Source organism: Hipposideros armiger, unplaced genomic scaffold (assembly GCF_001890085.2).
Source record: "Hipposideros armiger isolate ML-2016 unplaced genomic scaffold, ASM189008v1 scaffold_539, whole genome shotgun sequence".
NCBI classification, from domain to species: domain Eukaryota; kingdom Metazoa; phylum Chordata; class Mammalia; order Chiroptera; family Hipposideridae; genus Hipposideros; species Hipposideros armiger.
This window is the reverse complement of record NW_017731889.1, coordinates 664663-690802: the sequence shown is the minus strand read 5'-3', so window position 1 is coordinate 690802 and position 26140 is coordinate 664663. Positions and strand designations below refer to the sequence as shown.

At 46.1% G+C, this 26140-nt stretch overlaps 1 protein-coding gene across 20 annotated transcripts in view; it reads right to left on the bottom strand.

The window, feature by feature from the left end:
* AOPEP (aminopeptidase O (putative)) overlaps positions 1-26140 on the bottom strand; it is a 433403-nt gene that overhangs the window by 50654 nt on the left and 356609 nt on the right. For 11 of the 20 annotated variants that reach the window (XR_002126899.1, XR_002126900.1, XR_002126898.1 and 8 more), the window contains 2 exons: positions 22143-22259; positions 143-229 (listed from right to left, as the gene is read on the bottom strand). Coding sequence is in view for 9 of the 20 variants with exons in the window: in XM_019668789.1 (XP_019524334.1) it covers positions 143-229; positions 22143-22259 (204 nt within the window). In the remaining 11 variants the exon portion in view is untranslated. Of the gene's footprint in view, positions 1-142; positions 230-10141; positions 10327-11108; positions 11279-12520; positions 19138-22142; positions 22260-26140 lie in introns of those variants that run through there. The other 9 variants (XR_002126902.1, XR_002126903.1, XR_002126906.1 and 6 more) reach the window with 9 other exon arrangements.

Genomic DNA, 26140 nt, shown 5'->3' with positions numbered 1-26140 from the left:
CGTCTACCAACTCCCTGAAAATCACTGGAAAATGTTTAAATATTTGTTATACAAGATGTCGGCAACTTGGGTCCCTGCATTAAGTGCACCAGACAGGGGACAGCATGTAGAGAATCCCCACCTGCTGAAAAATGAAACTCACCTGATCTTCTTGAAGGAATCTCTCCACAGTTTTGTAGGCTTTTGTGTATTTGTGCTTAACAATGAGTTCACACCACCGATGCCGAACCTTAAGAAACGAGAGAAAATCCCGTAAGCAACCAACTTGTAGGTTTTCTGAGCTTAAGGCATTTAATGCTCGAGAGCCTTTTCTGTTAGAAAAAAGTTACAGTAGGCCCTCCATCCTCTAGGGATACGTTCCAAGGCGAACCCCCCCCCCCCCAGTGGATGGATGCCTGAAGCCTTGGATAGTACTGAACCCTATGTATACTATGTTTTTTCCCATACATACCTATCTGTGATAAACTTTAATGCCTTTCCATCTTAACTAAAGCACTTATCACACACTGCGGCTGTAACTTTTGCAGTTTGAGGTGCGAGAGCAAAACTTATTCCTTCTTCACAATTTCACGAATAGAAGATTCATTCTTACCACAGATCTTAGCAACCTCAGCTTATGATGTTTTCTTTCCTTATTAAGTCAAGAAATTCCACTTTTTCACTTAAAGTAAGCATTTTATGGCTTCTCTCTGGCATATCTTGAATTACCAGTATCACTACGCTTGCGCTTCGGGCCATTACGAAGTAAAATAAGGATGACTTGAACACCAGCACTGTGATACTGTGACAGTCCATCTGATCGCTAAGTGACTGCTACGGTATTTCCCCGAAAATAAGACTGGGTCTTATATTAATTTTTGCTCCAACAATCTATTTATTCCTTTATTCATGTATAAAAAATCTACACGTATTCAAACAGTCATGTCTGGCTGATGATCTTAACTGGGGCTTATGTTTGGGGTAGGGCTTATATTACAAGCATCCTGAAAAATCATGCTAGGGCTTATTTTCCAGTGAGGTCTTATTTTCGGGGAAACACGGTAAGACTAACGGGCAGGGAGCACATGTGGCGAGGAGACACAGGACAAAGGGATGAGTCACATCCTGGTTGGGACAAAGTGGGATGGTTCGAGATTTCATTACTCTCCTTAGAGAAGCGGTTCTCAACCTTCCTAATGCCGTGACCCCTTAATACAGTTCCTCATGTTGTGGTGACCTCCAACCATAAAATTATTTTCGTTGCTACTCTATAACTGTAATTTTGCCACTGTTATGAATCATAATGTAAGTATCTTTTTGTTTTCCGATGGTCTTGGGCGACCCCTGTGAAAGGGTCGTTCGACCCCCAAAGGGGTCGCAACCCACAGGTTGAGAACCGCTGCCTTAGAACAACATGCAATAGAAAATTTATGATTTGTTTCTGGAATTTTCCATTTAATATTTTTCAGTCTGCAGTTGACTGTAGTTGAAACCGCAAATATGGGGGAACTACTGTACTCTCTGAAGCATATTAACACTGTCAATGCTTTTAGTTTTAATTTTCATTTTAGTTTTCTTTTATAACGAAAGGAACCACGTTCCCCATTAGGACTGTTAGTGAACGTCCGTTTATCTGCATGATAACAGATGGACACGGAATGCAACTGGGGAACGAAATGCACGCTTCCAGCCAGGCTGTGCTTGGCCCTGCAGGATGCGCCAGCAAAGGCTTCCTTTAAAACCACAACTATTTAAGTCCCACAATAACCGGTGTGGTTCAATGGTGCGGACTGGAACAGGAAACACAGTAAAGCAGGAGGACACTGCTCTCCGCATTCCTGAGCAGAGGCACATGTGCCTTCTGGGGAGTGTGGGGCATCTCCCCGAGGGGAAAGGAAGATGACCACCTTTCCTGCTGCAGGTCTGCACAATACTCTGAATAGACAAGCGAAACGTGGAAGCTGTTTAGTAAAGATACACTTTACTAAAGGTTTACCAGCAGGAACTGGCCAGGACCCCCCCTCCACTGCCACACACATACATCCCTATAGACAATATGGGAGTCTGATCCCAGCACTGGCTGCCTTGGCTGACAGAGGCGGAGGAGCCCCTTGAGGCACATTCTCTATGTGGAAACTACCTGAATTTGGTTTTCAGAACCCAGTTCCAGACCATTTTCTACTGCATCAAAGCACTCTCAATTACACACAGCTAGCAGTCTACCATTTTATATTCCATTATTGGTTCAACATTAGCCATACATGGAAGTGATTATGTGCATTTGAAAAAGCCTCCTTCCATCACTCTGTTTTTACTGCCTTTGAAAGAGGGAGACCCTTTAAAGGAATCCATTTGTGGCAACAATAAAATATAAGCAATCTCATCATTTTGGCTGAGGCCCGCTGTAAATTATATCATTACCCACCGACCTGGCCAGATCTCTCCTTTAATCTACTATAAATAGATTTATATGCCAACAATTAGGAACGATGGAAAGAAACAAATCTTTCGAAAAGAATCCTTCCCCGAGGCTACAGTGTGCTCCCAGACAGGGTGTTAATTTGGGGGAGGGGGGACTTCTGGTGGTGCTGCCCTTTGCCTGTGGGCAGCCAGGCCCTTTGAACTTGTAAGGACAGGATACCAAGGAACTTTTACATCCCTGAATGAATTTCAGAGGGGCAAGGAAATAAGCTAATAGCCTCAGACCATCACAACAAAAGGGAAGCCACTCAGACTGGAAGGGTCTCGGAAACCTTTCCATCTTCAATAAAATGTTCTTTCCTATACAGCCAATAGAAATTAACAACAGACCATAAAAGCGACAGAGTAGCACCTGAAATACCCTGAGAACAAGTGAGAAGAGCTCAGAGAAGCCAGCTCCTCACACCACACCAGTGAGAGAAAGCCTTAAGAACCACCAGATCCACTCCTGCGCTCTGCTCCCAGTACCAAAGGCCATGCAACGCAGACCCCAAATGACCCCCTGGGGTGCTTCTACCCCTTCTGTTTTCCCCCAACTCACAGTCATCTAAGTGCCTCAGACACCGCCAGCCTGTGCTTGCACTAGCAGTGTCTTTTGTGAGCCCTGAAAATGGAAGCCAGCACCCCACAGCCACCACATGGGAGGGACAGTCAGGAGACCCTGGATGCGGCCTTGGGCACCGGGGGAAGAGCCACCCTTCTCAGGCTGCAGAATGAGGACACACAGCCCTTGCACCAGCTTTTAGTGGGGTCATTATGGGAAAACGCTGTCAGCTTCAAAATGTCGGAATGGCTGAGAAGTGTGTGACCTGAGCGCACCATGCCTTTGACAATGAATGACTGCTGTTTGCCATCCTAAAACTTGTGGACAACTTTATTTTTCAGACTTGATTTTGAGAATGGAGGGTTAAGCTTCTCATTTTTCCTTCCTGTGCTGTCCTTCATCTTATTCACGCATATAGAAATAACAAAGCATAAATTAAGGCCCATTTCCTAGTAGGATAAGGCGCCCAGAGGGGCAGGCAGGAGGCAAGGGCGGTGCCTCCATAACTGGAAGACGGCCCAGAGACAGCCCAGTGAAAGAGGCTCTTTCACAATCAATATGAAGTCAGCATTTCCACTTCTCTTACCGTTAAAAATAGTTTATTGTCATGATTAATAAGAGATCTAGTCTTCTGACTCCTGAAGGCTAACATGGCGTCCAGGAAGCACAGAGCAGCCCCCCCTCCCCACGCCACCAACAGCAGAAAAAACAACAAGCCTTTTCATTGCAAAGGAGCTTAAACACATTTCAATATTTTAATGACAGGATGTTTAAAAGACATCAGAGATGCTATGTGAAGCTTGAGGGCCCAATAGATTTCTTGCTTCTGCACAGGGTTTTCACTTCTCTTCGTATTTCTCTAAGAAAATCCTTCTTTCCTTATTCCCTAAACTTTCTTTGTTTTTATTGCCATTGAAATTTGTTCAGCCACTTGTCACCACATGGACTGGGGGGTGGGGTAGGGTGTCTTCCCCAAAAGGTGGCAAAGTGACATTTGTCTCAATTTCTCCCAGAAATATTTCCACAGTGGGCACTGATGGAATAGCCCCTGTCTCCAGGTCACTGAGAAACTTAGAAAGTCCTTGACAGAGGCTGTCAGGTACTTGTATCAAGTTCCTTTGTCCACTGGTAATGGAGGGAAGTAGAGCTCTCAGTGCTGCGAGCCAGAAAATTGAAAAGCAGGTCTCTAAGAAGAAATCTGTCCGTTCTGTGGATCTGCTCTTCTTTATTTTGCCATTAATTAATTGGGGTAGGGGTCACCTTGTAATTTCCTCAGTGAAATTAAAAATAAACACAGCACATATCATGACCACACCTGGAGCCCAGCAGGCCTAGACAGTATCTATGGCTTCTTGATTCTGTTCATTCAGTTTCAGTGTTTCATGGGTGTATACATATGCCCAAACTGATCAAATCACACTTTAAATATTCACATTTTATTATACTTCAATTATGTCTCAACAGAGTTTAAAAAATTTAATGATTTTTTAATGACTCAAATTCAGTCACTCTAAACTCATGCTAGAAATCAATGAAAGTCTGAGTGAGCAAACATCTTAGCTGAATGCCATCAACACGGTCAGGTCAGGCCAGAGACATAAGGGGCGAGGACGAGAAAGGGGAAGGAGGCAGGAGGGGCGGACGGCAGATGGACAGAGGGCAGGAGAAGAGAAAAAAGCTGAAGGGCCCCAGAAGGGGGATGTGAGAAGTGAGAAGAGCAGGGCCTGCTCCAGGATGAGCCGGCCTTTCTTCACTGCATCTTCAGGGCAGACCACAGGCGGGCCCCACCCACCTCCTGCCCCACTGGCCACAGCAGTGCTGAGGGCTCCTGAACATGTGCGAACCATCAGCACACTGCCTGGCCCACGAATAAGGATGATGAGAAGAAGGGAACTTAGGTAGCCAGTTCCTCCCATGAAGTCACAACGAAGTTGCGATACACAGATGTGCATACCCAGGTATGCACCTGTAAATACTCTGATCTAATAAAAATTAGTTTGGGGCAGGCCGAGTGGCGCATTGGTTAAGAGTTGGCTTGGGGGCTGGCGGAGTGGCGCGATGGTTACGAGTTGGCTTGGGACGCCAGAGGGCCCCGGTTCGGATCCCACATATGAGGTCCAGTGACACTGCCCTCTACAGCTAAGATGCTGAACAACAGCTCAACCTGGAGCTGGGCTGCCGTGAGTCGCCGGCAACGGCATACACTGCAGCCCCTGCTGCAGTGGGTTGCCATGGGCTACCGTGTGTAGACAGCAGCCAGCGTGAGCAGCCAGCAGCCGCAGTGAGCGGCCGTCCAGAAGCCGGCGACTGATCTGCCTCGCCTGGGAAGAGCGCAATGATGGTGCCAACTTGGGCCAGTGAAGCAACGTCCTCCACAACTAGACTGAAGAACAGAACAACAGCAACTTGTCTGTTCCCCTTCCCCTAATTCCCCAGCACTGTTCCGATCCCCCGAATTCCCCAATAAAAATCTTAAAAAAAAAAAAAAGAGTTGGCTTGGGACGCCAGCTCTGAGCAGCAGAGCCCCAGTTCGGATCCCACATGAGGGCCAGTGACGCTGCGCCCTCTACAGCTAGGATGGTGAACAACAGCTTGACTTGGAGTTGGGCTGCCAAGAGCCTCCGTGAGTGGCTGTCCAGTGGCCAGCGACCGACTGCCTCACCCGGAGAGAGTGCAATAATAATACCAACATGGGTCAGTGAAGCGACGTCCTCCACAACTAGACTGAACAACAAAAGGACAGCAACTTGTCTTTTCCCTTTCCCTGATTCCCCAATAAAATCTTAAAAAAAAAAAAAAAGTTTGAAAATCTGCTTTCCAGTGTTGTGCTCAAGGGACACTCAAGAGAAAGATGCTGTGGGTGCTGCCCTCAGTGCTGGGTTTTAACACTGCAGTGCAGATGCACACCACTACAAATGGATTCTAGGAGTTCCCATGTTTCTGATGCCTCCATGAACAAAAAGTGAGGAGTGCACAGATCTCAGTGCTGTCCCAGGAGTGGCCCAGAAGGCGACTGGTTCTTTGGGGATAGGTGCAGACATGAGGGCCTTAGAATTTGGGTGGGAAGAACGAAGGGCAGGTACACAGAAGCCCACCACGTTTGACCCACATTTGACGACAGAACTGCTCTGTCCTCCAATGAACTGCTCCTGGAGGGGGCCCCCATTCCACAGCAGGAAACCCCTACCAGGGCGATGGGGTATGTTTTGGTGACAGGCCTCAGCCACCTGCAATGCCTGAGCAGACACGTGGCCTGGGTCTCCTTAGGGTACTCTGCAGGGAACACAAACACAGGGCTCACTCATTCCCAAGACATTCACGGCAACACACACACACACAGAAACCTAAGGTTCATTTTTCATACTTCTCCTCACTCTATGCAACACACTAACATTTTCTGGTTTTTTTTTTTATACTGGTTGGTGACCTACTAAGTTGATTTCATGACCCACTGTCCTGCCCGTGGAGCCGGAGGCCCCACGCTGGAGGCCCGGGTCTGTCGCTAACCAGCCCTGTAAGCTCAGCTAGCTGCTCTAACCATACCAGCTCATCTCCCTAGGGAGAGTTTCAGAAGACATCTGGCCCCTTAGCCGCTGTGGGAGCCAACCGAGGGCACCAAGGCAAGCACTGGGACATTGCCTCCCATGGTGCCTGTCATCTTAGCAGAGTACCATGTTTCTGGTTCCCTGTCTACTTCAAAAGTTCATTTATTGAATTTATAAAACCTCATGGGTGTTACTTCCACCAAGAAGTGTTTGTTAACTGGTGAAATGACGGAGCAAGGTGGCTGTCACAGGGTTGCTGCTTGCTGAGTGGGGAGTGGGGAGCTGGGGCCCTCTCCCTCACAGGACTCGGAGGCAGGAGGGGCTGCAGCGAAGCTCGGGTTCCCCAGCAGGGGCGCCACCACAGAGGGGCCCAGAGGCCTGGGGGAGATGGCACCTCTCTTGCCACCCTGGGAGGTACACCAGGGGCCAGATGCTTGGGAACTGTCCAAACTATTTGTAAACGTGGATGGCTCAGTCTGGCGCCAGCATCAGCCCAGTCACACGGCACTTCTGCCATTTCAAGAAAATTCTCACTATCCAAAAGGCTCAGCTGAGCTGAACTGTTTCTGGCTCAGAAATACAGCACAGGATGAATGATCCTCTCCTCTGATTTCCAGCAGAGCCTGAAAAATGGCCCCTGCCTTGTAGGTCATCTGTATTCCTAAACCATGTCTCAGATTCAGAGGACAAGTACTATGACCCAACAGGCATCTCTGTGATACAACCATGACCTTAAGTAGGACACGCTGGGGCTCGCTCGCATTAACTGTTCTGTCCTAGAAACAGGAGAGGAAAACTGCTGAAGGACAACTCCACCCCCCCACCTCAATCCCCTTTCATCCTGAGACATTTTAGTGGATCCAGAACCAGTTTCCTACTACACTCCAGAATGGAGCCACCAAATGTTTTCCATCAAGGGCCAGAGAATGAATGAACATTTTTGGCTTTTCAGCCCATCTGCCATTGTATCATAAAAGCAGCCCTAGACAATATGTAAACAAGGGGCCTGGACATGGCAGTCCTCAGGTAAAACTTTATTTACAAAAACAGGCTGTGGGCTAGACTGGCCTGGCTCTAGTTCACTGACCCTTGCTCTGTCTTGGAGGCCTATGCCTCAGGCTTCCAGAATGAGGCACAGGCAGTGGTATGCCAGTAAATGTTTAACCCCCTAAATCGACAAGCATGACGTCACAGAACCTTGTGATCTGGCTCTGACCAGCTCCAGCCTGGTCCTGCCAGGAACACACAGGGTGTTCTTGAATTTGGGGCCTTTCTCTATGGATTAAATTCCTTCTGCACAAGCGAAAAGGCTCTGACATTGCTTCTGAAACAGAGCATCTCTTGGGCCTACAGGCCCAGCACAAATGTAGAGAGAGAGCACCACACATGGGCAGCTGACCCTGACATTGAGGAAACGCAGCCGTTAAGAAGAGTAAGCCCTAAATCAGCTTGCTCTGTCTCTCATGCCAAGCAGACAGCCCTCTGTGAATCACTCCACACTCCAGATCCGATTTTTACTAACACTTCACATTTCCCAATGCTCTTCATAGCTTCAAAAAATCCTACAGGATTTTTTCTAACTTCAATTTTACAACTTTTTTTTTATTTTATTTTATTTTTTAGCTGAGCCATCCTGCCACCTTTTGGCAGCTCAGCGGCAACTCAGCTCTGGCTGGACTCGACCCGCTGTTGCTCAGAGCTTAAACCCTTGAGCAAGCTCTTAACCAACTGAGCCACTCGGCCGGCCCTTAACTTCAATTTTAGATCCTTTTCCACGAAGCTACTTCTAAGACATAAAAATTCTTATATGGGGATGCTCCCCAAAGCCTGCTTATTATGTAATAAACTAATTTTCCAAACTGGTTTCAAACTTTTCTTAAACATAATTCTAACATTTAAAAGAAAAATGTAATCTGGAACCCCAGTATCTAAAGACAGATTAAAGAGGAAGCTGTAAGTGGGTTCTTCAAGCAGTTTAAATCAGGTGGGAAACACCGCTACACAGTGAGCTCCACCGTGGGTCCCTAGGTTCCTTGGAGGTGGTGTTTGAAGACCAGTGTCTTACAGGAGCATTATTGTGCCTGGAAAATAAATAGAATCACAGAGGCTGAGCAGACACTGCTACAGGCATAAGACCACAGGTTCGTTCTAATAGCTTCTAACAGCTACCCCAACTTGGTTCCGGTAGCCACCGTACCACCAACTAAGTACAGGAGACAATCAAGGTCACAGAGAGGAAATGAGCCCTGTTGCGTCTGTCACTGCAATCCTGGAGCCAGGGTAGGGTTTGGTTTGGTGCAGACTCACTGCCATGCTTGAAAAAGCACCACTGGCTCCCGTAGGGAGCTGCTTCGCTTGCTCTATTTTTAAATGTTTAAAACATTATAAAGAGGTAACTTTACACAAGCAGAGAACCCAATGAACATGAAATTCTAGCCATCCATCCGGCCAAATTCATTTCTGAACTTTGCAACAGCAGCAGTCAGGATCATCTATTATGTTGTGTTCTTCCTTCTCTCCACTTGCCACTGTGTAGCCCACATACTTTCACTTCAAAAACTACTACAGGGTATTATTTCCTTCCGTTAACATACTACAGCTCCATTACTCCTTCGATTCTCTGCTGAGGCCATAAAGATAAAGTCTCAAATGTGTCACAGAAAGTCCCACAGTGTGTTAACAGCCTTTAGAACAACGGTTCTCAACCTTTCACAGGGGTCGCCTAAGACCATCAGAAAACACATATTTTCAATGGTCTTAGGAACCGAGACACCGCTCCTCTATCCGTCTCCAGGCCCACATGCGGATACACCCACATACGAGTACCCGGCGACCCCTGTGAAAGGGTCGTTCGACCCCAAAGGGGTCGCAACCCACAGGTTGAGAACCGCTGCTTTAGAAGAAGGCTGTGAGGGGCCGGGAGACAAAGCGGACAAGGGCATGTGTGGTCGCACTAGATGGCACCGCTGCGGCCCCGCCTCATCCAGCACACCACGTTTAGTCGAATGGTCTGATAGGTCAGCATCCATCGCTTAACTAACCTCTTCAACCCAGAGTTCATCAGCCCCTACCCATCCTCCACCTGTCACTCTTTCAGAGTGCCTTGTAATCTCTCCAGCTCAGTGTTCTCGGAAACTGTCGTGTTTCCTTGTTCACTTGTTTACGTACTTACTTACACTAAAGTGTAAGCTCGGAGAGAGCAGGGGTCTGGGTGCCTTTCGGTCATCTCTGGGCCCTATCTCAATGCCTGGTACCCACCCAGTCCCTGCTTGATAAATGTTTCTGAAAGAACGTACTACTTTTAAAAACTCAGAATGCTTTTCACCTACCCTGAAATTATAATGCACAGTTAGAAGCTGTAAAATGCTTTAAAGAATGCCACCCATCCTAGTTATGACAGGAAGCACTCCCCTTTCTCTTCAGTCCTTTTGATTTCAAAATTTACTGTTGAAGGGAAAAAAAATCTGTCCAGGGAACATGATCTGGGAAGCCCATTAAGCCTTATTTAGAGTTTCATTTTATATCTGTAAACAGAAAGACCAAGGCTTATGGCTTTTGTGAGTTAATAAGTCTAACACTGCAATAAACAAACCTGCTTTTTCAATTTGTGTCCTTAAATTAGATTTAACTTTGCTTTAAAGTGGGTTTACTGCTGGTAAGGGAAGCTGCCTGGCAGCCCAGGAGCGGGAAGGCAGCTCCGAGACAGATAGCATTTCCAGAAAGTATTTTGTTTAGGGGCGTCTATAATGGTCCAGTATGTCTCATCTGTTCATTCTCCTGAGAAAAGATAAAAGAACAGTCAGCTGTATAATTGTCACATAAACGTTGCCAACATTTGTATTTTGATCCTAGCACTTCTCATTTTCGCTCTCACCTTACTGCTCCTTACTCTCAAAGGGCTGCAATCTTAACAGTATTTTTTTCTTAACTGAAGGAAATGAAAAGTTACTTCATTTGCTGTCACAAAGCCAGCCTGATAAAATCCTTAGGCCAGGGGCTATGACAGCAAATGAGGCATCGGAGACCCTCAGCTCTTCCTCAAGGGCTCTTTGTAACCTTGCTCGAGTCAGTCCTTAGAGCTCCCATCTGTATGTTGACTGTTTACATGTGGTTATGACCAGTTATAACCAGAACTGCAGCAACACGCATCACAGGACCTTCTCAAACTGCCATCAGAATCATCACACTGGACGTGTACATGGAGAGCGATACTGAGCGTCAAATGTGAGGGCTCAGTCATCGTGTGTGTTCTCTCAGGTGAATGCTAAGCTTTCCTCCTCCTCCTATGGAGACACTACTCTAGTTAGTGCCATTCATGTATTAAGGCAGCTGGCTCTAAAAGGTTGAACTTGGGAGACCATGCTGGGTCCACCATGAAATACGGCAGTTTGCCTTCCTAGCTTATAAGACTGTGCACTAAACTGCGATACAATCCAATACGTAATTCCGCAATTAGGAAACAACAGTCCACCTTCTTTCTTCATTTCGTTAACAGGAGATACATGGCCTTTGCTGAAAAAAGGACTTTTACTGTTGGCAAGAAAGTAAGCATGGGTTACCTCCTAGGATAAGCTCAGAAGGGGCTTCTGCTTTCCTCAGAGACACATTCCACCACGGAGGGCCTTGCCAAGTCTGCCCAAGGGCTCGCTCTCTCCTGAATGGGTTTCCATGGCCTTAGTTCTTCCAATGACCCTGTCGTGTCACACCAGTGGCTGCTATTCTAGAATACCTGGACATCCAGAAAAGACATTCTCCAGAAAGTACTGGGTATTGAGGAAAATGTGGTGAGTGAAACAGACAAGCCCTCTTGGAGCTTACAGCTCAGTAGAAAGCCTAAGAAAAAGTAAACCGGCAAGTGTAGACTCCTATGGTGATAAATGCCATGGAAGGACAGAACAGGGTGCCACGAGGGGAATGGGGTGGCTGAGATGTGGTCAGAAGGCCCCCTAAGAAGGGGCCGTGCAAACTGAAGGAAGAGAAGACACTTGTTATTGGAGGGGGCATCCTAAGCCCAGTCAGTTTCTATCATACCACATGTTTCATGAAAAATCCAATCCTCCCTTCCCCTCTCTTCTTAATGGCTATTTCTTCCAATAGCCTTCCCTACAGAAGCAAGCGAAATGAGCTTTTATAAATAAACTCACTGTAGACTTCAGTGTAAGACCTAAAACTATAAAACTCTTAGAGAAGACAAAGGCACAGATCTAGACCTTGAGTCAGGCAATGTCTTCCTAGATTTGATACCAAAAGCACAAGCCAAAAAAGAAAAAAATAAACTGGATTTTTATCAAAATTAAAACTTTTGTGCTTCAAAGGACACCATCAAGAAAGTGAAAAGTGGGCTGGTCAAGTGGTGTGTTAAGAGCTGGCTTGTGTCTGAGCAGCAGGGCCCCGGTTCGGTTCCCACATGAGGGCCAGTGACACTGCCCTCTATAGCTAAGATGCTGAACAACAGCTCAACCTGGAGCTGGGATGCTGTGAGTCACCAGCAACAGCGTAGACTGCAGCCCCTGCTGCAGTGGGTTGCCATAAGCTACTGTGTGTAACCGGCAGCCAGCGTGAGCAGCCAGCAGAACGCCGTGAGTGGTCATCCAGAAGCCGGCGACTGATCTGCCTCGCCCGGGAAGAGCACAATGATGGTGCCAACTTGGGCCAGTGAAGCAACGTCCTCCGCAACTAGACTGAAGAACAAAAGGACAGCAACTTGTCTGTTCCCCTTCCCCTGATTCCCCAGCGCTGTTCCCCTCCCTTAATTTCCCAATAAAATCTTTAAAAAAAAGAAAGTGAAAAGACAACCCACAGAATGAGAGAATATTTTTGCAAATCATATATTTGATAAGGGACTTGTATCTAAAATATATAAAGAACTACTAGAACTCAGTAATAAAGACAAATCAAACCAATTTAAAAATGAGCAAAAGATCTGACATTTCTCCAAAGATATACAAATGGCCAATAAGCACATGAAAAGATGTATACAACATGTTATTAGGGAAATGAAAATCAAAACCACAATGAGATATTCCTTCACACCCAAAAGAATGGTGGAAATACGGAAGACAATAACAAGTCTCGGCAAGGATGAAAAAAACTGGAACCCTCAGACACTCCTAGGGAGAATGTAAAATGGTATAGTAACTCCACTCCTAGATACAGACCCAAGAGAAGTGAAAACATACACCCACACAAAAATGTGTACACAAATGTGTTCATAGCAGTATACGTAATATTGTTTCCAGAAAGTGAAAACAACCCAAATGTCCATTAGTTGGCGAATGAATAAATGAATGTGGTCTATCTATACAACTGAAAATATTTGGTGATAAAAAAATGAAGTTCCGATACGTTCACATATGCCAAGTGAAAAGCGGCCAGTCACAAAGGTCACATATTGTATGTGATTCCATTTATATGCAAGTCCAGAACAGGCAAATCTACGGGGACAGAAAGATTAGGGCTGGGGGCAGGGGGGAGATGGAAGTGACAGCTAAAGGGTGCGGGCTTCTTTTGGGGATGATGACGATGTTCTATGACTGACTGTGGTGACAGTACAACTCTGGAAATATACTGAAACCCTTGAACTGCACCCTTTAAAAAATGGGTGAATTGTATGGTGTATGGGTTATTTCTCGAAAATGTTATTACAAACAATCCTAGAGTCAAGCTGGGGAAGGCTGAGCAAAGGGTACTATTCTATGCAGGAAACCACCCGGTATCCTGAGAGCTGAGCCGACGCCGGGCTGCTGTCATTGGCTGGCTGGTTCCCCCAATGCCCGTGGGCTTCCTGAGCTCAGCCTGGCATCTGTTTCCATCCAAGATGGGCAAGATCAGTTGGTCTACGGTACACAGTTCCGGGTGGTTCAAGGTTGCAGGGAAGCTACATGCAGACCAAGAAGCTTAAACTTCATTTTTAGTACCACTTCATAAGTTTAGATGATCTTTAAATTTCATACCGTGACATACATACAAAATACCATCATTTGCACATAAATGGGTGTCTTTTCATTTTTTAAACAATTTGCATCCAGTGTAATTGCTTTCTCTTTGCTGTCAGGCACCTGTACAAACATTCCCATGTAAGAGGCACAGACTTCCAGGGAACGTGTGAGGTCTCCAGAGCACTGTCCCCTGTCTGCAAGGCAGGCTCAGGTCCCCTGCTCCAGCTGCACACTGCATGCAGGGCCTGTTCTGTCTGCAGTTCGCTGGTTCCACAGCTCCAGGGCCAGACAAACCTCACTCCCTAATCCTGATGAGTCATAGAGCTAGAGAGCAGAGAAAGGGGTACAGGAAAGGCACTGGAGGGAAGCAGGCAACCTGGAAAGACATCTGAGCATTCTGGCAAAAGTGAGCCTGTTTTAGGGCATTCAGGGCACGTTACATAGAAGTACGGCCCAGTTTACAGTTTGAAAGAAAACAGCAGTGTTTGCAGATAACTTCACAGACATGAAAGTGTGCTGTCTTGGCATGGATCTTAGCATGGAAATCTAATATGAAAATATGTAAACTATCAGTGTAGGTATTAAAAAAGCCAGAAGCACCAATAAAACACCACGTGTTGATTTCGGGACCTTTAAAGACAAAATGAAAAACCTGATACGTAGCTGGGTTGCAGGCTCTACAGAAAAAAGAGCACCTGGGCAATGCGATTTATACCCAGCAAATGTGCACATCTCCGCACCGAGCAAGTCTGTACAGACCGCGGGGACACACACACAAAGAGCGGACACTGACCCTCAGAGCCTCTGTCCACTAGGACCTGCTGCCGAGTGCAGTGGCAGCGGCACACACAAAGGACAGTAAGTGACCAGGCACTTTTCTAACAAAGTCAGGCTGAACCTGTAGCCAAAAGCCCGCATACTAAATGATCTTTTCCTTTTATTTACAAATACTAAATAGCTATTTAAACGGTTCTTAAAAAGATAAATCAGGCAGATTTTGCCATCAGTGGCTCATTTTTTTTCTTTACCTTCATTATTTAACAAACATCTGACCAGCCCCAATGTGCTGTTAACAATTCAAGGTCCCAGGCCTCAGGAACAGGAGACAAATATTGATCTAAAGGGTGAAAGTGTGGGTTTTTTGTTGTTGTTTTGTTATTTTTTGTCAGTTAAGACCAGTTTTTGAAAAAACACCCCTTCATCACAGTATAGCAAGGGAGACTTTATTTGTTGCAAGGTTTCCACAGAAAGGTTCCAGGAGCACTGAACTGAGTAACAGAAATAAACCCCCAAGAAATAAAACCCCAAGGAAGAAATACTTAGAGATATCTTCCTGGTTTTGAAGGAAATGTTCTTGAAACATTGTTTCATAAACCAAATATAACAAAGAAAAAAAATACACAAATACAACTAAAGAATTACTATAAAAGCTCTGTTCTTTCCCACATCACTAAAGGTACATGGTTTAAAACAGACAGTTAAGTCCAAAGCAACTAAAGAAAAATACCTCAATCCCTTTTTTCAATCCACACCCCAGCCAGCTCTCAAACTCTAGGAAAGGAATTACAATGCTGTGTCAAAGGGAAAGCTGTGCCCCTCACAAGCATTGTCGTGGCTTTTTAAAAAATGATATTAAGTCACACTGTTTATACCTCACATCCTAAAGTTCATATTCGTCAGTATTTGACCTCTGCTTTGCAAGCTGAGTCTGACCATGTCAGGAGGCCAACGAGCCAGACCCCTTGTCCTCGTGAAGAAATTGTGACAAGCAGCTCAATGCTGGATGTGGCAGGCGCCAAACTGCCTTTCTGGAAGCTCTCACTCCATGTGGCCCCTGGCATTTTACCCTGGAGAACCACCAGTCTGATCCCCCACAATGGTCCCTTTTTTATGTTCAATCTGAAAACATGCCTCCTGGGCTCCAGGCTGGTGGCTCCTGACAACAAAGGATGATGACCTGGGGGAGACCAGGAATATGCATGCACCCAGGGTGGCCTCCAGGGCCCAGGAGGAGGGAGAGGCAGCGGCCACTGGGGCAGCACTGAGACAGGGCAGTAGTCTGGCACTGCTCCTCTGCTTGGGCCTCCTGTCCCGTCGCCCCTGCAGGCTACCCTCGAACACCGCTACTACGGACCTGACGTCAGCAAGGTCCATTTCTGCCTCTATGCTACTTAGATTCCGCGTCAAGGCGGACCAAGGAGGAAGGAGGCACCAAGTTCAGTACACAGTATTTTACTAAATAGACACTGTGAGCTTCCTGAAGTGTCCACCGAGCCCAAGGAGATCACACCTCACCTCACCTGTAACTCTTCTGTGAGGAAAACAAAACAGAAATGTTCATTTTGTAGCTGGAATACTACTGAAAAGCAACCGGGAAGAGCGGGAAACAAGGAGCTCCCCATGGCAGGGAACGGAGCCCCAACACTTGTCACCCTGAACTGAGGGGGTTTTACCAAGAAAGGGAATGGGCAGATCACAGCTATTGGTCAATTTTAGATTTCAGAGACTTGATACCTAGTCAAACCTTTATTCTCTGCCCTTTTTAATATGCCTCTCTAGAGATGTTAATCATGAAATGCCCTCAATGCACAGAAACTATGCTTTTGGTCCCAACGAAATTCAGAAATGAGCATCAAGAGCTGTCAGACCATTGCAATCCTGGAATCACACCTTCCACCTTGGACTTCAAATAAATGCTATGGTGTTTTCAGGCGAACAATGAGTTCTCTTACTGCTGTATCTGTTCCACGCCCTTCCTGCATATGTAGAGCCCACCACGGGAGGTGGCGATTTCCTCTGGTTTGCAAGGGCTCTTCAGCCAGAGCCAGAGGAAAGAAAGGCATGTGGGGAACGGCCTGCCCTGCAAGGCTGGATGTTTTTCCATTTGCAATCAACCTTGAAAGTGTCCTTTTCAGAGCAGAATGCAGACAGCTGCTGGCGTGGCTTTCGCTGGGTACTAGTGGTAAAACAGGTTTGTCTTTACTCACTAATCTCTTGCCTTAGATTTACTTGCTACTATTGCTTTAGTTTGCAATTCCTTCTTGTTCTCCCCCCTGAGAGGTTCTGTTTTCACCTCTCCCAAGGTTACATTCTTTGCAGCCGTGGGAGAACACAGCTGGCGGAGGGTGGCCTCTTGGTGTTGTCAACCACCTTTCTAGCTACTCCCCTGTATGCTGTAACCCACTGTCAGGCACTATTAGATGAGATGAAAAAATTGCTTTTTGTCAATCAGTTGTTGGTTTAGACCAGTGGTTCTTAACTCGAGTGGCTTTGCCCCAACGTGACATGTGGTAATGTCTGGAAACATTTTTGACTGCTCAAACTGGGAGGGGGTGGGGGTGGGGTTGCCTCTGGCATCTCATGGGTCAACATTCTACACTGCACAGGACAGCCCCCACAGCAGAGAACTATCCAGTCCAAAATGTCAGTAGGGCTAAGATTAAGAAACTGATTTAGAGCAAGGCCCCCCTCCCCGCCAAAACCCCACCAAGCCACCAGATCAAGAATTCTTTGACCAGATGCTTAGGGGCTCCTAACAGCTGGGTACACGTACTCCTTTTCTCTTTCTCCCTGCCAGTCCCAAAAGATTAAAAGAAAGAGATCAGCTAAATAACAAAACTTGACCACTTCACACCAAATGGGAGATGGTGAATCTTACAAGAACCGAGATTACGTTAAGACCATGGAAGCTCACTGACATTCTGTCATGTCATGTTAACAACCCTGTGAAGAAGGTGTTTGTGGCTTTGCTTTACTCCTGAGCAGATGGAGGTGCCGGAACCTTGGCGACAGCACGCAGGGAGGAAGTGGCAGAGCTGGGGACACCGCCTGTCCATTCATTTCCAAGCTTGGGGCCGTGACCCATGTGTGTGTCATAAAATCCATTTATTGCATCATAATGCACACTTTTTAAGAAAATGAAATAGGAAATAATAGAAAATGTAAGAGTAAATATAGTTTCATGAAACCTTTTCTTTACCACTTGGCTGTGGTCAAAAGCTGGGACGCCAGAAGTCTAGTCCAGGCACTGCTGTGCAGACGGGGAAAATGGGGTCCCGGGAGGGTGGGTGACTTGCCTGTGGTCACCAGCCATCTGGGGGCCTGGGACTCAAGTCCAACTTGATGGAAAATTGATGCCTGGGCCCATACCACCTGGTGGCTGGCCTGGGTATCTCACTGCACCGAGATGTGGAAGAGCCGCTCAAACGCGCACTAGCAGATGTCATTCTCTTCACACGAGGCCAGGCGCGAGGGCGGCACCCCTGAAGGAAGACTGGAGGGAAGGCACAGCCATGGTACCCACACTTTCCCACTTTAATCTAACCTTGGAGACCTCTTCCTCTCAACCAACAGTGGTGCCCAAAGACAGGGGAGATGAACTGATGCGGGTAATGGCCTCTCCCAGATTAATTTTCTGGCTCAACCTACCAGCTGAAACATCAGCGTGCTACCATGGGGACCTATCTTGACAAATGTCTACCACTACCACCTGAGACATGGGAGACAGTGAGTTGTTTTTTAGTTTTCCAAAAATTCACTTGAGGTGGGCCCCAAGTTTGAAGTAGTCTGCTGCACTAAAGTTGCTTCGTGGGCACTTGGGGTGGGGAAGGTCACACAGCCAAGTTCCGCGGACCTTCACCTCACATGGGGCAGCTATTTTTACAGCTTATGAGACCTACTAAAGAGAGCAGGAAATTTGTTATTTAAAAAGGGACCTTAGAAAATATCTTTTGTTCCAACAGTCAGGTGTCCAATATACTTTTAAACTCTTACGGCTCTTTATTTGAGCCAGTATGTTAAAACCTGAAGCTAATGTATTTCTATGAGCTGATATTCCCGTCTGTTCCTTCCCCATCCTGGTTCGGGTAGCCCAGTATGGGGTTAGCAGTGTCTGGCTCAGGATGTGGAAGATGGTTTACCCCTCGTTAGTGTTGCTTTCCAGGCTATGGAATGCAAACGTTGCCCCAGCAGTGCCCCACTTTTTAGATGGGGGCAATGGGGGCGGGAAGGCACGCTCTAGATGGTGTAGCACGATATGCTTTTGTCTGCCCAGCTTCTTAATGCATTTATTCCCATGCACTTTTCCTTTAAGATTGTGAACACGTGGTATCCCTCCCCGCAGAGCAGAACTGGGGATTCACACCACACGTGATGCAGGCACACGGACGGCAGGGGCTGTGTAAACTACCACCCCAACACGGAAGCAGCTGGCCAGCACCATCAGACAAGACGCCATGACCAACAGACCAGACCTTCTGCGAACACAGCCAAAACAGAGAAGCAACACAGGAACACAAAGGCTGGGCTATACAGAGAATCAATAAAAATAAACTTCCCAGTGGGACTCACCCGCCCACCCACACACAGAGAAGGAAGGAGGGAGGGGAAGAAGGAAGGAGGGGGGGGATAATGCCAAAGAAGCTAACGCAACTCGTGAATAATGGGCCCTATTCGCGCCTGGACAGGCTGCTCACACAACTGAGGCTCCTGGTCCGATGCATCAGGAATGTCCGCTTCTGCCAACGACAGCTCTGCAGCGAATGAGGCAATGGAGGCACAAGCAGCGGAGACAGCTTAAACGAGCTATGGAAATAGCAGACTCACCTCCTCAGAAAGCGACTTTTCATGTGGATATGCTCAGGAAAAAACACTAGTGCAAAGAAAAGTGAGGGGAGTCTTCTACACCTCCTGGAAATACGGGGAACACACCCCACCCAACCAACCCAAGTCAGGAGCACCCCCTGCTCTGTGCTTGTTTTTCTGAACGGACACCTGACTCAACAGCATGGTCCCAGCACTGTGAACAAGGAGCGTCAGGGCTGTAACCACACTGCTCCTTGCCAGGAAAACACCCATCGAATCCCACAGCGGTGCTCCCTACACTACCTGCCACCCTCCAGGATCTCTGGCCAGCTTTCCAATGCCTGTTATTTATGACATTCTTAAAAGCCCTGATAATGACTGAAAGAGATTATCCTTATTTGCTTAGGTCAAGGAGAAGCACCAAGAATAAAAGTTAGAACCGCAAGACTTTTCCCACCAAAAACAATTTTCCTTCCATGAAATGGTCTGTCACTTTAAGGCAGATGTTTATTCAACTAAATTCCTGATGGTTGGTGTCACAATAAAGCACACTTAACTAATAAAGGTTCTAGAAAACACTGGTTGGCCAAAATCCTGTTGCTCTTTGGTTCTTAAGTGACACCTCAAGGAAACATCCCAGTGAGATAAGCTGTCAGTGGAACTAACTACCTGCTGGAACAAAAGAACAGGGAAGGGGGGGTACACTGTTAGAAAATCCCAGCGGGCACGTGGCCTCCAGGCCCTCCATGGTCTGGCCGCTGCCCACCCCAGCACAGGCATCAACAAACTCCAGATGGGGCGGCCCAATCGACCCGCAGCTAGGGGTGGTGTGTGTGTATTTAAGTAGTTTGGAGAGGGAACAACAGCAACAACAACAAATTATCTTGAGACATGATAATTACATGAAATTCAAGTTTCAGTGTCTATTACCAGTTTCACTGGCGCACAGGCACGTCTGTTGGTTCACGTGCTGTCTATGGCAGCTTTCATGCTTCAACAGCAAAGGTGAGCAGTTACAACAGAAACAGTAAGGCCTGAAGTATTAACTATCTGTTCCTTCAGAGAAAGAGTTTGCTGATCCCTATCCTGGCACATACCAAGCTCACACGTTGACACCTGCGGTTGCCTCTGTATGGAAGTCACCCCTGGCCCCTCGGCTTTGTACGGTGTCAGCTCCTTCTCATCCTTAGGTTCTGGCTTGAATGTCACCTTGCCTGCATGGCTTTTCTTGATTACTCTATCTAGAGACTGCTAGCCCAGCTTCACCTGTGTATATCCTTCGTAGCTCCTACCTGAAAGTCTCTTGTTCACTTACTTAGGGGCGGGCTTTGCAGAAGAACATACACCTCTCAGGGGTGGCCCTCGCCTGTTGTGCTCACTGCTGTATCCCTAGCACTGGGCAGAGTATTTGTGAGCTGCATGAACAGTGACCACCCTGGTTACAAAGACTGTGCAAAGCCATCCTCAGGCCTGTCTCCTATCCCCAGAGGTCCCAGCTGAAGACACTGCCCTGGCTTTGGGCATCACGGTGGAGTGAGTGAGACATAATACAAGCAATCAATTAAAACCTGTTATACTGAAGAGGTTACACATGACAACTAAGCTGAGCTGTCAGTTAGGAACACAATGTGTTTTATGCTGAAGGAGTCGGGGAGACAGGTTCTACCACCTCATGGATTCTGGGCTCAGAGTGACAGTTGCCCAAGGCCTGCTTTGATCCTCCAGCCTTTGACTGTCCCCTGCCTGTCACAGGGGCCTGGCATTTCAGTGGTAGTCAGCTCTGATTAAAACTTAACCTCATGCTTATAAATAGAAACATCTTTTAAACACTAATTAAAAATAACAGGCTGGCATTTGGAAACTCCTATAAACAAAAATATAAGAGCTGAAATAAACAGCAACAGTTGCACGTCTGATCTATGCTTAGGTGGGGAAAAACCTATACGCGTCTTGTCTGGGGCTGTTCAATTAACTCCCAAATTTATGGCACTTTAAAATGTATAACAATGTCTATCATACCTTTTCATCTAATAATGAGCTGGCTTTTCTCCATTTACTCCATTTCAATGCATGTGAAATTAATTTCTGTATTTTATTTAACCCAACATATCCAAAGTATCATTTTCACATTTTAATCAATACAAAGGAATTATGAGTGAGACATTTTGCTGTTTTCTCTGCTGCGTCTTCAGTATCCGTGCATTTCACACTCTTACTCACAGCACATCTCAATTCGAAACAGCCATACATCAAGGGCTCAGTAACCACATGTTACTACATGGCTGCCATTTTGGACTGCAGTTGTTAATGTTCAGTTACTTTCAATTGAACACAAACCAAACTTACTTGACTTTAGGAGTTTTATATTAAAAGAGCTTTTCTCTTTTTGACTGTGTGCTTGTTTTTAACTTAAGATGACTAATACAACAAATATTTATTATCTATTTATCTGTATAGATATAAAAAACCCTGTAACTCATCTTAGGATTCACATCACATTCTTCACAATAAATACGCTAAAAGATATTGAGAACCACATCATACTGCTTTCCCACAAGCATCCAATTTTGCTTTTCCAACAACGGCTGTTAGATTTAGTTTTCATTTCCTTTACATATGGCTCCTTTCCTGTCTTAACTGAATGCAACCAAGAGGCTCTGGCACGTCTGAGCCAAGTTTCCTTAAAGCGCAACGGGCTGGACAGACGGCGCCACCACCACACACAAGATGACCCGCCCACGTTTATAACTCAGAAGCACTCCACCCCGCCTGCCTGCTCATTCCTTTAGGAGACTTATGGCCGTCCTTGTGATTTAATGATTTAAGAAGAGGGAAAAACCTAGGACCTCAAAATATCCCAGTAATAACCAGTTCAGGGCCCCTGCTGGAAGGAGCACGACCAGGGAGGCAGTTTCCACTTGGCTGGAAGGACTTGCTCTTCACTCCTGAGTACACAGCATGGGGTGCTGCTCATGGAAATAGCAGTTTCAACAGTTTGGGATGCAAAGGGCCCACGTTCTTCACAACTGCGAGGGCCCCACTGTTTGAACCTCGAGGGTGGTCCTGACTTACCTCTGCATCCTGCTGGGGGAGGTGGTATGTCCTTTCAAGCCTTTGTAGAGTTCTGGGGTTCAGGGTCTTCTGCTCCAAAAGATGCTCTAGAAGCAAGACCAGCTGGTCTGGAAGAAGCTGAGGGCAAAACCAACAGCCAGTGAAAATGCCATTCAGCTTACAAGGAATTAACCACAAACATTCAGAACAAAGACAGTAAATCCAGGGTAACCTAGGCACTTCGGCAGATGTCTGAAACACGAGAAAACTGTAGACCTGACTTTAGTAAAGCCTCAGTGTTTACACTCACTCTATCCCCAAAGACACTGCATCTGGGGCCTGATTAAGGCCTATTCTCCATGGCTTGTCATGTCAGTTCTATGTTTAGGGCAGATCAAAACTGTGTTAATCGTTTTTCTTTTTTAAGGTTGTACAATATGATGGTTTAATATATATATGTTGAATATATACTGGGGATGCCAAAAAACTGTCTACACATGACTTGTATTCATCTTTTGTTATCAGTATATGTTGAGTATCACAATTTTAATAGTTTTTTCCCTTTTTAAAAATGTGTATATCCTGTGAAATGATAAAAACTGTACTTATCTTAATAAAATATTCTCATGGTTTATTAGATCCCTTTCTTTATGGCATACATGTGCCAAACAATGTCATTTAGCTTCGACAAAGATTCAAGAAACCATGTGATCTTAGGCAAACACATGGAAATTTAACAGAAATGAGAGGCCGTATTCAGATTTCCTTTACCACCTGACCCTTGCAAATGAACCAAAATGAACCAAAATCTCAACAGTATGTAATGAAACAAGAACCATGTCTCACAATCCCTCCATTATAAAAATTATAAGTTTACTATTCCATTAAAAATATCAAAGAATGTGATTTTACACACACACACACACACACACACACACACACACACACACACACAGAGTCACTTATTTTCCTAAGTTTTCATACAGGACAGGTAAAAAATGGGGTTACCAGTTAAGGGCAAAGAGAGGAGGGTGTTTTTACATAGTACACAAATAATGAAAACTATTTTATAAACAAACACCACTTGTGAAATCCAAGAACTGAAAATATCCGTCTTATTCACATACTATTACCCCACAGTGCCTAGATCAGCCCCTAGAGCAGACAGCACTCACATAAACTACAAATGCAGAGAAAAGCACATTTAAGATGCATCTTGTAGGAAGTGGAAAATAGTTATTCTAAAATCATGGTTTTAAAATTAGTACTATGAATTCTACAAGACTCTGCATTTAGCTTTTCTCCATCCCTACTTATGCCCAGACAATCCCTGTCAACGACCACAAATTTATGAGTCTACAAGTCAATACCAGGCCAGCAGAATATATAGAAAAACACTTGGATTTTTAATCCCTACTTTCTGTTATTCTCAAAGAAATTTTAAAAATTCATAGGTTCTCTCTCTCTTTACCTTTCTTCCCCCAAGTGTGCACTCTGCCTGTCCCCCTCCGCCGCACCCCCCCCGCCGCCACTTTCCCAAAATACATGTGGAGGGAAATCGGGTGGATCATGCAGAACACTCACCACTTAACTCCACAAAGAATGCGCTTCTTGTGTTTCCTCACCTTGCCCTTCTGTTCTAAGGAAACACCCACTTGCCTACAGACAGACACAAGATACACATGCCTTGATTCTTGGGCGGTTTGATTTCATAACATCCTTCCATGCACCTGAATCAAGCTGTGACTCCTCTCAGGCTGACAGGAGAAAGGAGGTGCCTTCAGCCGAAACAGGGCTACAGCCAGCACTGACCCGTGAGGTTCTCCACAAGGACTCAGAGAATGACTAACACTTAATTTCCTTTCATCAGAAGTCATGTGCCTGGTACGATGCTTTAAGGATATCAAATTACATCCTAACAAGTAGTAACAAAAATGCCAGTTTTCCATTTTCTGTAGTTAGACACATGAGGCTACTTTTATGATAGTAAAAGAAATCTGTTTTATAAAACAGGAACCAGACTCTGGAGAACCTCCTCACCAGGTCACACCATGAGCCCTGTGCTGGAGTGGGGCTCGGCAGCTCAGCCGGCACCCGGCTCCCTGGCCCTCCTTCCTGTCCATCTCACCCTGCAGCCTACCCTCCCTCTCTGGATCTTCCTTCCCTGAGTTCCACGAGGGGCCCCTCGCTGGTGGAGGTTAAGCCGTCAGCCAGGCCGAGTGCATCCTTCAGTCCCCTACGGTCACTTCCCAATTGTCCTTCTGCACGTGAACCCTCTTCACAGAGCCGGCCCTTCCTCCCCCGTCATGGTCTCTCCCTACCCACCCTATCCCTTTCCAAAGGGTGCGCCACATGGCCGCAATCTGAGGTGGCCCGGCTAGGTGCCAACGGAGCAACAGTCCACCTACCTCTATGGGGACTTGGGAGGGGAGGGCCCCAGAATCAGAGCAGCCACTCTGTGCTGCATCCCGAGGGGCAGTCTCAAAACTGGTCGGCAGCCATGCCCAAGGCAGCAACACCTCAAGTGCTGAGGCCACTCTGGACGCAGGAAGACAGCTTTTACGGAAGGGCCCAGCCTGACACAGGGAAGAATATCCATCGATTGGGGGTAGGGACCGGTTCACTAACTGAATACAGCGGGAGCCAGCCTGGGCAATTCGCAGAATTACAGGGAAGGAAAGAATGGAAAGAAAAGCATCTCCCTATTATGTGCCTACGTGTACAAAGAGGCCTAGTGTTAGAATTCCCGCTTTGGATATGGTTTAAACTAGAGGAACCCACGGAGGAAAGAAACCCTTGAGGAAGACGACTAGCTTGGCCCTCAACTTACCCTAGCTGGGTTTTACCAATAAACGCAACTCCAGTTTAAAATCTAAGAATTACTAATATGTGAACCTATCGAAATATCTGGATTCACACTTTCATATCTCTTGCAGCTTTCTCTAAGCAGAAAACTCACGTATCTGCACACAGAAACAGAACAGAAAAAGATCACTGAAAGTTTCTGTCCTCTCCTAATCTCACATGATAGAAAAAATATTTAAAGCTAAGCCCCTGACTAAAGATAAACAGCTGAGGTGGAATGAGGGCGTCAAGCCTTTGTGGTTCTTTAACAAGTTTAATTCATTCTAACTGGAGACAGGTAAAGCGCCTGCATGCACACAGCCCTCCAGGTAGCCCTCCTAGGCACGGTGGTGCTGGCAGCACTGCAAGAGCCAGCTTGTTCCCACAGGCCAGAACACAACCAGGCCCCTCCACGCAGCCATGACAACAGTCCAGCTTCATGCCCTGGGTGCTGCTGGGCCCAGTCTCCAGAATGGGCTTGTACAAGTGACTCTCACTCAGGCAACAACCTGTAGCCATCTGCCTTTCAACTCTAACGCTTCTAATTCGCTGGGGGCAAATGTAGTTTCGGAATAATGAGAAAATCAGTGGTCAGACTATTTTAGTACAGACAATAAAACTAATTTAGTATCTTTCATTCACAAATGAGTAAGTAAACATTACATAATTTTTACATGAGATTACAGACCGTGAAAAGAGGATATTAAAGCAAAAATGCGGTAAAGTAGCTCGCTTTAATACAGTACATTTCTCTTTGTAAAATAAACATTTACTCCCAGTAAAGCCACCTTATGATGAAAGAGAAGTACTATGTAATAAACCAGAAATTTGCAAAGCAACTGAGAGAGCCCCACTCCAAATGTGCTGAGAGGCAGGCTCGCCCTGGCTGCTGGCTCGGCGGCAATGGGAAATGCTGTGTGGGTCATTCCACTCCCACCTACATGGAAATCAAATTAAATTTCACATGACTTCTAGGCCAACTGTCTTTTAGTACAGTGGTACTGAGGAAGACAAACATGGCTTTAGTCACACCATGGAGTGATTAAGAAAAACAAAGTACATGTTTCAGAGCATTAATTATCTCCTGAGAAAGCAGCTCCTTCGAACATTATAAGAAGAACCTGCCTTTACTTACCTCTGAGGGTCTCACAGCCACAGTTTAACAGTGACAGGAA